The sequence below is a fragment of the Oncorhynchus masou genome, chromosome 28 (genome assembly GCF_036934945.1).
Source record: "Oncorhynchus masou masou isolate Uvic2021 chromosome 28, UVic_Omas_1.1, whole genome shotgun sequence".
NCBI lineage: Eukaryota > Metazoa > Chordata > Actinopteri > Salmoniformes > Salmonidae > Oncorhynchus > Oncorhynchus masou.
In genome coordinates this window covers 68,894,366-68,908,292 of record NC_088239.1, presented here as the reverse complement: position 1 = coordinate 68,908,292, position 13,927 = coordinate 68,894,366, and the positions used below count along the sequence as shown (strand labels likewise).

The 13,927-nt window shown below is 41.6% G+C and overlaps 1 protein-coding gene across 1 annotated transcript in view; it reads left to right on the top strand.

Annotated features, from left to right (window-relative positions):
* Positions 1–977: 977 nt before the first annotated feature.
* Positions 978–13,927, top strand: part of LOC135518153 (fibrinogen C domain-containing protein 1-like) — a 233,619-nt gene continuing 220,669 nt past the window's right edge. The window contains exon 1 of the mRNA XM_064943079.1: positions 978–1,906. Coding sequence (XP_064799151.1) covers positions 1,835–1,906 — 72 coding nt within the window. The 5' untranslated portion in view covers positions 978–1,834. The remainder of the gene's footprint in view (positions 1,907–13,927) is intronic.

The window sequence follows — 13,927 nt, the reverse complement described above, 5'->3', positions numbered from 1 at the left end:
CAATACAGACCTAAATTAGGTTTGTGCAATATGGCACTAAGGTAATACTGCATCATGCTATGGGTATGCTTGTCATCGGCAAAGGACTAGGGAGTTATTTAGGATAAAAGTGAATGGAAAAGAGCTAAGCACAAGCAAAATCATAGAGGAAAACCTGGTTCAGTCTGCTTTACACCAGACACTGAGAGACAAATTCACCTTTCAGCAGGACAATACCCAAAAACACAAGGCCAAATGTACACTGGAGTTGCTTACCAAGAGGACATTGAATGTTCCTGAGTGGCCGAGATACAATTTTGACTTAAATCGTCTTGAAAATCTATGGCAATGATCAACAACCAACTTGACAGGGCTTGAATAATATTTTAAAGAATAATGGGCAAGTATTGTAAAATCCAGCTACGCAAAGCTCTTAGAGACTTACCCAAAAACACTCACAGCTGTAATCGCTGCCAAAGGTGATTATAAAATATTGACTCACGGGGTTGAATACTTAATTAATCAAGATATATTAGTGTTTTATTTATTAATTTTTATCATTAAATGTTTTTTCCACTTTGACCTTACATAGTATTGTGTGTGGAAGTTTGACAAAAAGGACAAGTAAATACATTTTATTCTTACTTTTCAACATAACAAAATGTGTAAAAAATCAAGTGGTCTGAATACTTTCTGAAGGCAGTGTACATGCTATAAACATAGCCAAACTGTGTCCTACTATGTTTAATATCTAATCCATTTAATAACCTGTTATCAGAGTTAGGTAGCAAACAAATGTAGGTTATGCTTCATATGGTACATATATTTTGTGCGTCCACATGCTGTGAAAAAATAAGTAGCTTACGTTAATCAGGCAACGACATGCTTTTGCTTCAACCCAGATGTTTCATCTGTAGCCTGTTGGTAGCAACACAACAATTAGAAGGCAGCGACAGAGGCACAGCACCAGCCAGATGCGCGCGGAGGGCACAGCAGAACAGTCGAGCAGAACGAGAGCATGGTGGAACGCGCTTCGCGCACGGAGGGGAACGCGCTGATTGACAGCTTCGGAGGCACGGAGCGCCCCACGCCGCACACGAACCGAGCCCGCTAATCTGCCTGAACGGCTCTTGGCAAAAGCATCTGTGCGAAATAACCATCCTCATGCATATCAGCTACTAAACTGCCGCTGACCGGAGCCTTGCAGTCATCACTCAATTGTGGGAAGAAATCAACCCCACCACATAGAAATGTAGCAGGCGATAGGCTATTGTACTGTACCTTGGCTTTATCCTTTTCACTCAAAACGGGGCAGTCTGGAAGTAACTAACTATTTGTTTTTTTACTTCTTCAATACTGAGGATAACACATTCTTGGCACTTGCTGAACGATTGGCGAGAGCAGTTCTGTAAGGAGAGCGCTAATGAGTTTTTTTTAGTAGACACATTTATTTGGAATATATTCCCGCTATCCAAGTGACCTTTTCATTGGATTCTCTGTTCATTTTCTTACTTTGATTTTATTTGATCTCTGATTGTTATAGGTTGTTGCCTGTCGAAGATAACGGACAAAATTAACCGAATTTACAACCCAGAGAGGCAAAGAAGTTCAGTTCTGTGCGTTGGGTATGAGCTCACAATGTGTGTGGCTGTAGCTTCTCCATTACTCCTTCTAGAACCGTAGCCAGCCCGTGTGGTCGAGAAGTAGTTTAGCTTCTCTCTCCCTCTGTACGTGAACTCTTAGAGCTAACACCCCGTTCTATGGAGTAGATCGTCCGGAAAGCGACTAATAGAGCGTTCTCCTTTCCCCACGCCTGGTACCAACAGGCGGCTTTGGTCTAAAGGTTCTCCGGAGAATGGTAAATGACCGACGGGGAATCATGAACAGCACTTCGGAACTCGAAGATGGACCACGGCATAAAAACCAGGTATGTGGGAAGCCTCCATGTAACCCTTTTCCCAGGGCAGCTGTACGTTGTAAGGCTTTATAGGTTTGGCATAGAGCGCCAGACAGGCAGTTGCACCTTTGGCGCAGTTGTTCATGTTCCTCCCGCGGGAAGCGAAGCCCTGTTGTATTTTTGGGGCAGCGCTCTGTTCTGTGGGAGTAGCGCCGCGGAGCTCCCCTCTCTCCCCAGCGGCCTCTCCACTCTCTCCCCAGCGGTCTCTCCCCTCGCTCTGGCACTTCTTGTTCCTGTCACAGTTTGTAACCCAGCCTTCGATCAAGTGGGGGGCTAATAGGTTATTTTCCCCCCTAACGCAAGCCTCGGAAGATACGGTGATATTATCTCCAGTCGGAATTGCTTTACTGATCGAGAAAAATGCGAGAAAAGGGGAAGAGATTTTGGACACCTTGGACAGTGTGATATTGGCTTTTCCATCTCCGAATTATATACGGTAGATGTGGAATTCACATGTGCTGGTCGTGCATCGCCCCCAGCCCCCCCCCCTATTATGTTTCTACCTCGTTAAAGCTAATTTGATTAATTATGTTCAAACGTGCTGTCGTGATCTTTCCTAAGTGTTCTAAGGGTTAGCTCATATCTATGAAAGACCGACGGAGAAAACGCCTAGTAGTCTGACCACGCAGTTCAGATGAATGGAGATGTACGCGGACGTGCGCTGCGTTGCGGGCGGTCAAGATCACTTTGGGGAATAGTTAATGTGTGATCGCAAGGTCAGTGCAAGGTAATATAGTGACGGGGGACGCTGGGGCTGTAGATGAGGTGATGGAGACAGTAGCGGTGCGTGTGTAAAAGCCAGGACAGTAAAACAGCCATATTACAACCTATGTTGTGATAATTGCGTTGTTTGCGCTATAGCATATTAATTCATACGCCACCCTGATATACAATAAATCCGTGACAACAAGATGACAACAGTCACAGTGGCGTAATACATTAAACTAAACATACGTTTGTTTCATCACAAAACTGGAGAGCAACATATGTCTGAAGTCCACCAAGCAAATATGGCATGTAACAAACAGTTATATCACCTGCAGCATGGTCAAGTAGGTTATTGTTTTTGACAGTTTACTAATCAACTACTGATTTAGAACCACGGTGTTAACACAAATCAACAACAGGAGCACTGCCTCCGCTATTTGAGCACCATTTCAAATTCAAAATGTTAACATCATCAAATCAACAAGGCTCTAAATGCTTAGTTTAATACACTGAAAACAAACTTAAAAATACCAAAAACAATTTAGTCCAATCAATGTTGCTAAATATCACAGTACATGTCCATGGTACTGATTCCTCTCTCTCTCTCTCTCTCTCTCTCTCTCTCTCTCTCTCTCTCTCTCTCTCTCTCTCTCTCTCTGTGTGTAAAACATTTTTTTTTACTCAACCTACTTGAAGACTAGTTGAACTCCAATGCTAACCTCCTCTCTTTCATGTTGGAAAACGGTATATGGCCCTGTCACACTGTATACTTTTAGTTTTTGTGTTCATAGCTAAAACGCTTGCTAGCTTAACTTCCTCCCATGGGCAACAATGGACCAGCTAAGTTAGCTAGCTACTGAAGGTGGGACTACTTGGCTACATATTGAACTCACAACGTACACATGACCAAAGGTATATGAACACCTGCAAGTCGAACATCTCATTCCAAAATCATGGGCATTAATGATGAGTTGGTCCCCCCTTTGCTGCTATAACAGCCTCCACTCTTCTGGGGAGACTTTCCACTAGATGTTGGAACATTACTGCGGGGACTTGATTCAATTCAGCCACAGGAGCATTAGTGAGGTTGGGCACTGATGTTGGGTGATTAGGCCTGGCTTGCATTCGGCGTTCCAATTCATCCCAAAGGTGTCCGATGTGGTTGAATTCAGGGCTCTGTGCAGGCCAGTCAAGTTCTTCCACACCGATTTCTACAAACCATTTCTGTATGGGCTTCGCTTTGTGCACGGGGACATTGTCATGCTGAAACAGGAAAGGGCCTTCCCCAAACTGTTGCCACAAAGCTGGAAGCACAGAATCGTCTAGAATGTCATTGTGTGCTGTAGGGTTAAAAGTTCCCTTCACTGGAACTAAGGGGCCCGAACCATGAAAAACAGCCTCAGACTATTATTCCTCCTGCACCAAACTTTACAGTTGGCGCTATGCATTGGAGCATTCTCCTGGCGGCTGCTCGGCCATGGAAACCCATTTCATGAAGCTCCCAAAAAACAGTTCTTGACGTTGCTTCCAGAGGCAGTTTGGAACATGGTAGTGAGTGCTGCAAAATAGGACAGGTGATTTTTACGCGCTGCGCACTTCAGCACTCGGCGGGCCCGTTCTGTGAGCCAATGTGGCTACCACTTCGCGGCTAAGCCGTTGTTGCTCCTAGACATTTCCACTTCACAATAACAGCACTTACAGTTGACCCCTGCAGCTCTAGCAGGGCAGAAATTGGACGAACTGACTTGTTGGAAAGGTGGCATCCAGGTTCAAAGTCACTGAGATCTTCAGTAAGGCCATTCTACTGCCAATGTTTGTCTATGAAGATTGCATGGCTGTGTGCTCAATTTTATTCACCTGTCAGCATCGGATGAGGCTGAAATAGCCAAATCCACTAATTTAAAGGACTGTCCACCTTTGTATATATAATGTATTCATTTGTGGTTAGATTAGGGAATAACGTCATAACCACATGTCCAAATCCCCATCTCCATCCATGGCTTAGGAAAGGCCCGATTCAGCAAGCTGATGCAGGATATCAACACAAGCAGACCAGAAACAGACACATTTTTAGAAGATTACATTTAGTTAAGAAAGTGATTTGATTGGTCTGAAGCCAAATCTAAAATGAAACTGAGCTAGCTGTCCATTGGTCCCAGTCTCACTCCCATCTGAGCCCATTTCGCACGCACACGTGAATTAGGTGCAATTGGCCATTGATTCCAAATGAGCAGGTCCACACGTACGGACGCAGTCATGAACTCAGTCTTCCTCACAGAATCTCTCTCTCTCTCTCTCTCTCTCTCTCTCTCTCTCTCTCTCTCTCTCTCTCTCTCGCTCTCTCAAACAAACACAAACACACACACTCTTGTGTATGCACCTAAAACCCACACATGTGTCTTGAAAACCACACACTCATGTTCTATGTGAAGCGCGTTGTGTGGTTGTGTAATGGGTTGGTTACAGAGCAGACCCACAGGGCTGGACACACATTATAGTATCACCACTGGGTGTTAGAACGGGGATCTTCTGGCCATGCGGCTGTTGGTTTCAGCAACAGTTACAGTGTCTATTAAAAGAGAACATCATGGTGAAAAAGAACACCTCTATTTAAAGATGCAGCAATCCTATCCTCAGGTCAAAGGTCATGCCAAATCTATACCTTTCATCAGACATTGACCCATTATGGAGTACTTCGCTTTATTAAAGACATAGGAAAGAATATTTGAATTATTTAAGGATAAAACATTTTGGCTACTACACTAGAAAAGGAATTTAACACATACTGGCCATAAACCTACATAGCATAATATAACTAGTATAGTATAACTAGCACAATATAACGAGTATAATATAACTAGTATAGTATAACTTGTATAATATAACTAGTATTGTATAACTAGTGATGTATAACTAGTATAATATAACTAGTATTGTATAACTAGTGTAGTGCTACTAGTATAGTATCACTAGTATAGTATAACTAGTATAATATAACTAGAATGGTATAACTAGTATAATATAACTAGAATGGTATAACTAGTATAATATAACTAGTATAGAATAACTCATGTAATATAACTAGTATAGTATAACTAGTATAATTTAACAAGTATAGTATAACTAGCATAATATAGCTATTATTTTATAACTAGTATAGTATAACTAGTATAATACAGCTAGTATATTATAACTAGTATAGTATCACTAGTATAGTATAACTAGAATGCTATAACTAGTATAATATAACTAGAATGGTATAACTAGTATAATATAACTAGTATAGAATAACTTGTATAATATAACTAGTATAGTATAACTAGTATAATTTAACAAGTATAGTATAACTAGCATAATATAGCTATTATATTATAACTAGTATAGTATAACTAGTATAATGCAACTAGTATATTATAACTAGTATCGTATCACTAGTATAGTATAACTATAATATACTAGTTGCATGATTAGAATAGTATAACTAGTATAATATAACTTGAATAGTATAACTAGTATAGTATAACTTGTGTAATAAAACTAGCATAATATAACTAGTATAATATAACTAGAATAGTATAACTCGTATAATACAAGTATTTTAATATAACTAGTACAGTGTAATAGTATAGTATAATAGTATAATCCCCTTAACACTAATACACACTCTAAAAGCACACAACACATACTGTACACCCACATTTATTCACGCATACACCACACCCCCAACTAGAAGCAGTGGTGGAACAATGTCTCTCTCTCACTCACTCACTCACTCACTCACTCACTCACTCACTCACTCACTCACTCACTCACTCACTCACTCACTCACTCACTCACTCACTCACTCACTCACTCACACACACACACACACACACACACACACACACACACACACACACACACACACACACACACACACACACACACACACACACACACACACACACACACACACGCACACACGCACACACACACACAAACACAGGGGAAGAGATCTCATTGAGGCCCGGTAAGGATTTGCCATCTCTCTATGGGAACCATGGTAATCAATAATGTTTTCTGAAAGCACAGAACATTCTGCAGAGAAGAGAGGAGTGTGTACACGAGGAGAATACCACTGTAGTTCACCTTTACCCCCCTGGAACATACACGCAAACACACACTCCCACACAGACTAGCTGTGCCACAATAAACTAACACTAGAGGGCTCAAACTTCTATCATTCAGTCACCCCTCCTCTCCTTCCTCTTTCCACCTGTTCTCCCTCCTCTCTCTCTCTCCTCTCTCTCTCTTTCCTCCTCTCTCATCTCTTTCTCTATTTCTCTCTTTCAGTGTCTCTCTATCCATAGAGTATATATATATATATATATATATATATATATATATATATATATATATATATATATATATATGTATATATATTAGGGATCAATATATATACTGTACTCTGTAAAGCATTTTTTTGAGCTGCAATATCTGAGGCTGGTAACTCTAATGAACTTATCCCCTGCAGCAGAGGTAACTCTGGGTCTTCCTTTCCTGTGGCGGTCCTCATGAGAGCCAATTTCATCATAGCACTTGATGGTTTTTGCGACTGCACTTGATGAAACTTTCAAAGTTCTTGACATTTTCTGGATTGACTGACCTTGCCATAACACGGACTTGGTCTTTTATCAAATAGAGCTATCTTCTGTATACCAACCCTTCAAATGATTGGCTCAAACATATATAGAAGGAAAGTATTTTTAACAAGGCACACCTGTTAATTGAAATGCACTCCAGGTGACTACATCATGAAGCTGGGTGAGAGAATGCCAAGACCATGCAAAGCTGTCATCAAGGCAAAGGATGGCTACTTTGAATAATATAATATCATTTGATTTAACACTTTTTGCTTACTACATGATTCCATATGTGTTATATGTGCCAGGCGCAAGAACAACAACGCTATACATGCTCAACAGTTTCCCGTATGTATCAAGAATGGTCCATCACCCAAAGAACAGCCAGCCAACTTGACACAACTGTGAGAAGCATATACTGTATATTTTTAGCATTCATTAATGTCTCTCCGTCTGGACAGAATATTCCTGTGAAACATGCCAGAACTTACATTTACATTTACATTTAAGTCATTTAGCAGACGCTCTTATCCAGAGCGACTTACAAATTGGTGAATTCACCTTCTGACTTGTTGTTTTTGGTGAAATTCATCCATTACACCAGAAGATGTATTTAGGCTGGTGTAGGGGAAGTGGACCTATGTGTGCGTACTGGATGGGGGGCTGTTTTTGGGTAACCTATCCAGCTAATGAACCTGCTGAGGTACACAATCACACATACGCACACACACACACACACACACACACACAACATTTAAACACATTCAAATTTGACGTTTGGAACAACTTTGATATATGACGTTTGAGAAACATGGCTGAACATCTAATTCTGACATGACTGTGAGAGCATGTAGGTTTATGCTTCTGCAGCTATGTGTGAATGTGTGAGCAACCGTGTCAGAGTGTTAGAAGGTGTGTCAGTGTATTTGAGTGGTTTGTTAATGTGTGTCTCCTGCTCTATGTGAACCTGTGTGTGTTCAATCAAACCATGGTCTAGAGGGAGGGGTTTGTTAAGTTTATCGAGGCAAAGCAAACTTTCAGACTTAAATGAACCCCTCCAATTCACCTCAACTATTATGGATGCGTACCATTATGGATTCTAAAGCATTTCATAATAGCTGGGATATTTTAGAATGACACTGTGAATTCTTTAAATATTTTCATATGTTTGAGGTATTTTTAGATCATTAACAATTCGATCTCTATTGGTACTGACAGTGATATTTTGATAAGTTAAGTACAGTAGGTTTATTGTTATTGTGAAATTGGGGCGATGGTAGAGTCATTTGGCCCTGGTTTCTCCCGAGGGAGTGTGCTTAGTTATTTCTTGTCTATCTGGATGAAAATATGTGCATGCTACTGTGTTGTGTGTATGAGCTGCAGATGACAACATCATTCACTTATTTTCTTTTGCCTTGTTCTTCTGTATGTCCTTATTACGTCCCACTCTCTTACTTTTCTCCCATTGCTTTCTCTCATTGTTTCTTTCTGTACTTACATGGCAAGGTTGAGCCGAAGCCTTGAGAGAGGAAGAGAAAGACAGAAAGAAAGTGGGAGAGAATGAGAGAGAGAGTTAGGTAGTAGGCTAGCAGTTAAGAGCGTTGGGCCAGTAACTTGTTCGAATCCCCGAGCCAGTTAGGGGAAAAACTGTCGATGTGCCCTTGAGCAAGGCACTTAACCCTAATTGATCCTGTAAGTTGCTCTGAGAGCGTCTGCTAAATGACTCAAATGTAGATAGATAGATAGATAGATAGATAGATAGATAGATAGATAGATAGATAGATACAGGCAGATCCTAATATTGTAGATATAGGCAGGATGGATGGATACAGGCAGATCCCAGTAGTGTAGAGATAGAGAGGATGGATGGATACAGGCAGATCCCAGTAGTATAGAGATAGAGAGGATGGATGGATACAGGCATATCCCAGTAGTGTAGATATAGAGAGGATGGATGGATACAGGCAGATCCCAGTAGTATAGAGATAGAGAGGATGGATACAGGCAGATCCCAGTAGTGTAGATATAGAGAGGATGGATGGATACAGGCAGATCCCAGTAGTGTAGATATAGAGAGGATGAATGGATACAGGCAGATCCCAGTAGTATAGAGATAGAGAGGATGGATACAGGCAGATCCCAGTAGTGTAGAGATAGAGAGGATGGATGGATACAGGCAGATCCCAGTAGTGTAGAGTTAGAGAGGATGGATGGACACAGGCAGATCCCAGTAGTGTAGAGTTAGAGAGGATGGATACAGGCAGATCCCAGTAGTGTAGAGATAGAGAGGATGGATACAGGCAGATCCCAGTAGTGTAGATATAGATAGAGAGGATGGATACAGGCAGGTCCCAGTAGTGTAGAGATAGAGAGGATGGATGGATGGATACAGGCAGATCAAATCAAATCAAATGTATTTATATAGCCCTTCGTACATCAGCTGATCTCTCAAAGTGCTGTACAGAAACAAAGCCTAAAACCCCAAACAGCAAGCAATGCAGGTGTAGAAGCACAGTGGCTAGGAAAAACTCCCTAGAAAGGCCAAAACCTAGGAAGAAACCTAGAGAGAGATAGATAGATAGATAGATAGATAGATAGATAGATACAGGCAGATCCTAATATTGTAGATATAGGCAGGATGGATGGATACAGGCAGATCCCAGTAGTGTAGAGATAGAGAGGATGGATGGATACAGGCAGATCCCAGTAGTTTAGAGATAGAGAGGATGGATGGATACAGGCAGATCCCAGTTGTATAGAGAGAGAGAGGATGGATGGATACAGGCAGATCCCAGTAGTATAGAGATAGAGAGGATGGATGGATACAGGCAGATCCCAGTAGTATAGAGATAGAGAGGATGGATGGATAAAGGCAGATCCCAATTGTATAGAGAGAGAGAGGATGGATGGATACAGGCAGATCCCAGTAGTATAGAGATAGAGAGGATGGATAAAGGCAGATCCCAGTTGTATAGAGAGAGAGAGGATGGATGGATACAGGCAGATCCCAGTAGTTTAGAGTATGAAACAGACGCTGGACCAGAGACAGTGTGACAGTGATATACTGGGCTGAGGCTGGTAGCTCTCAGTCTGTCTAAATCAGCAGTGTCATCACTGTCATCAAGGAAAGTTCAAACAGCTCTGGGACATGCGAACAGGAAACCCACAGAATTATACAGTAGCTTGTATTGGTGTGTGTGTTCAGGGGAGCAGTGGTGAAAGGAATGAGAAGAAAAGGGGTTATACCTCCTGATGCTGCTACTGACAGATACATCAGGAGTTAGACCTGCTAGACAAGATACAGTATAGTTGAGAGTGAGAGACACTATTTTAATCATCAAAGACACTCAGTACCTTCCCCCCGCGCTCATGTGAAGGAAGGTTTTTTTCCGTCATAGGCTTCCTTGCTGGGCATAGATATTTCAGCACTCAAGACTTTTCCTGTTGTTTTTGCTCATCCAAAACCATGTGTGTTTGTGCACCAACATATTGTGAAAGTGCCTCCACATGTGTTTCTGCATTGTGTGTGGCTATACACAGTTTGTGTGCCTTTCTCTGCAGTCTGCACAGAGGGAGATGTTGTTTAGATTTCCTTGCATGAGTTTTTGCTTCTGCAGTAGAGGAGCATTGTTTTTAATGACATGTATAAAATGTGCTCTCCAGGTCCTGTGTGTGCAGTTAATAGAAGATATCCTGTTATTGGACCATTCAAAACAACTGTTTCTGATAGCATCTGTATCCAGCGACATCAGAAAGGATCTATAATAGAAAGAGAGAGAGAAGGAGGGAGAGAGTCTTTTTAAAAAGCAAGGAATAGAATATAGGAGTGTACAAAAGGAGCCTAAGTGGAAAAGGGAATGGAGAGAAAAAGTGTATCTGCATGAGGTATGGAGTTCAATCATCTTGATAGACACCTGGCAGGACTATATTTCAGACAGATTGGTTTATATCTCCATTCCGCATCCCAAATGGCACCCTATTTCCTAAGTAGCCCTATGTGCCCTGGTCAAAAGTAGTTTACTATATAGGAAATAGGGTGCTACTTGGGACAAAGTCCATATCAGTGGAGTGAGAAGTGTCCAATTTCCTTGAGGTGATTTCAATCTGGCTTTAATGGAGCTCCCATTCATTCATATGGCGTCTGGCGCTGGCTAGTCTGCTTGTCTGGGCTGATGCTGTGCTGCTGTGCTGCTATGCTGCTGCTGGTATCAAATAGAGATGTTAGATTAAGTCCTACTCTTATAGAGACGCACAAGAGCTGCACAGCTTCCCGCCCTTCTCTCAGTTCGCTGGGTTTCTTATTAATCAAGGGGTTTTATTTCATGGACACATGAACGTGCACACTTGCACGCATGCACACACACGCACACACACACACACACACACACACACACACACAGGCTGAATTCAAGAGTGCACACACACACACATTCAAGCATGCACACACACACAGAGACACATGCACACACGCACACAGACACACAGACAGACACACACACACACAGATACACACACACACACACACACACACACACACACACACACACACACACACACACACACACACACACACACACACACACACACACACACACACACACACACACACACACACACACACACACACACACACACACACACACACACACACACACACACAGACATAGACACAAACACAAACACACACTCCCTTATAGGGATTAGTACCCTGAACAGTAAATAATAAGGATATTAATAAGGCCGGAGAACAAGTGAATCACAAGTGAAAACAGAGGCATTTAATCAATGGGCCAAAGTGGGCTGGCCCGGAGGAGACAGAGGAGGAGGGAGAAGAGGAGTAGGAGGAGGAGGGAGAAGAGGAGTAGGAGGAGGAGGGGGAAGAAGAGAGGCCAGATACCTTTTAATAGAGAAAACTAGTCTATCATCCTGAATTGGGAAATTCGTTTTTGTACTGCTGCATACATTTACGTAAATAAAAAATTACATATAGGAAACATTTAATATAAGCGCATTAAACAACACACACTGTACATGCCAGCTACCAACATACCAGTAGCCCAGGGGTCGGCAACTGTGATTCTTTTAGAATTTTTGTTTTTGGTTAAAAAAAAGGACCGTACAATCACCCGGAATTCAGCATAAAAAAAGCTTAATTTAGGAAATGTAGTATTCCCACAAATACATAGAGACGTGATCGTGTCTTGATGTAATCAAGGTATGAAATGATTATTATTTTGAAATACAATTTATTTTTGGCCCCCCAACCATCCACTCTGACAAAAATTGTCCCGCGGCTGAATCTAGTTGCCTTCCCCTGCTGTAGGCCTGTAGACACAGTGTGAAAAAGCCATCAGAAAATAGAAACAACACAGAAAGCCACTTTCTACCACAGATCAGTGAAATATGAAACAGTGTCAGTCAGCCAAATATTATTTTTTAAAGTAGTAATGCCCTTGTGCTAGCTTATTGTTAGGGCATTAAGCTCGGAAACATGGCACGGCAGCATCTGTCATCGAGTCAAAGCACAGAGACCCTAATTGTCTTTTTGTTAAAGACGTAGTGAAGTCCTGGTGATTGAGTTGTGTCTCCCTGACTGAGTAGTCCTCTCCCTGATCACATTATTGGCTCTGTTCTGAGCCAAATGGGGCCGTTTCCCCCTGTAAACCGGTGTAATATATTTACCCAGTAATGAGTGCAGTTAAGCTAACAGAGAACCGTAATGGCGTCGTTATGGGCCAGGCTCCATCAGGTCTCCCAAGGTTAATTGTTGCTTTAATTGACTTGAGGAAACTGGAGGAAAGGGAAGTATCAGATACATTTGTAGTTTCCCCTTGGCTCAAAATGTTAGACAGGGATGGGTGCCTCTGTTCCATAGGGGCCGGTGTGTCTGCCCTGCTGGTGTTGATTCTGTCTTTCAAATAAGCATCTGGTTTAGACCTACTCTTTTTATGAATCTGAGCACTGATAGGACAGAGGGATGGCATGGAGAAGTGGGCAGTTGAGAGAGATAAAAAGATATGAGAAAATAGAAGTGGGGATTCTAAGGATAGTAGGAGGGAGACCAAGATGAAGTGCTGATGATGATATAGCCTGAGAGACAAACTTCTCTGAAGGCAGATATTAGATTTAGATTCCGATAAACAGAGAGATGCACCGATGCGTTCGTTCCTACTGTACTATTAAATACTTATGACAAACTCATGGCTTATATATTAACAGAGTTATCTTCTTCCGTCCATAATTTATTCACCATCAAAAATTCTATCTGGCAGACTGTATGCCATTATTTAGCCTCTCTGGGGTAAAGCAGTCTCTGCCGTTTGAATAAATGAGGAGTTTAAGCACTCCATTCCACGGATCACAGTTATTCCAAAACCCTGGCTTCTAAATGATTGAAATGTCAAATAAAAAAAACAATGAAGGATGGGGTCCCCAAAACCATTTTTTTCTTTCCTTTTTTAGCGTAATAGCAGAAAGGAGAGAAAAAAGTAAAGGAGAATAATGTAAAAGAAATGGAGGGAGAGAATCGGAGGATGTTGTTGTGGAGTTCTCTGGAAGTAAATTGTGATTGGTTGTCGTCACACTTTTGGAAATCAGGACAAAACATATTTGTTGCGTTTTCTGAAGTGATACTTTCTGGTTATTCAACCCATAACCCAGT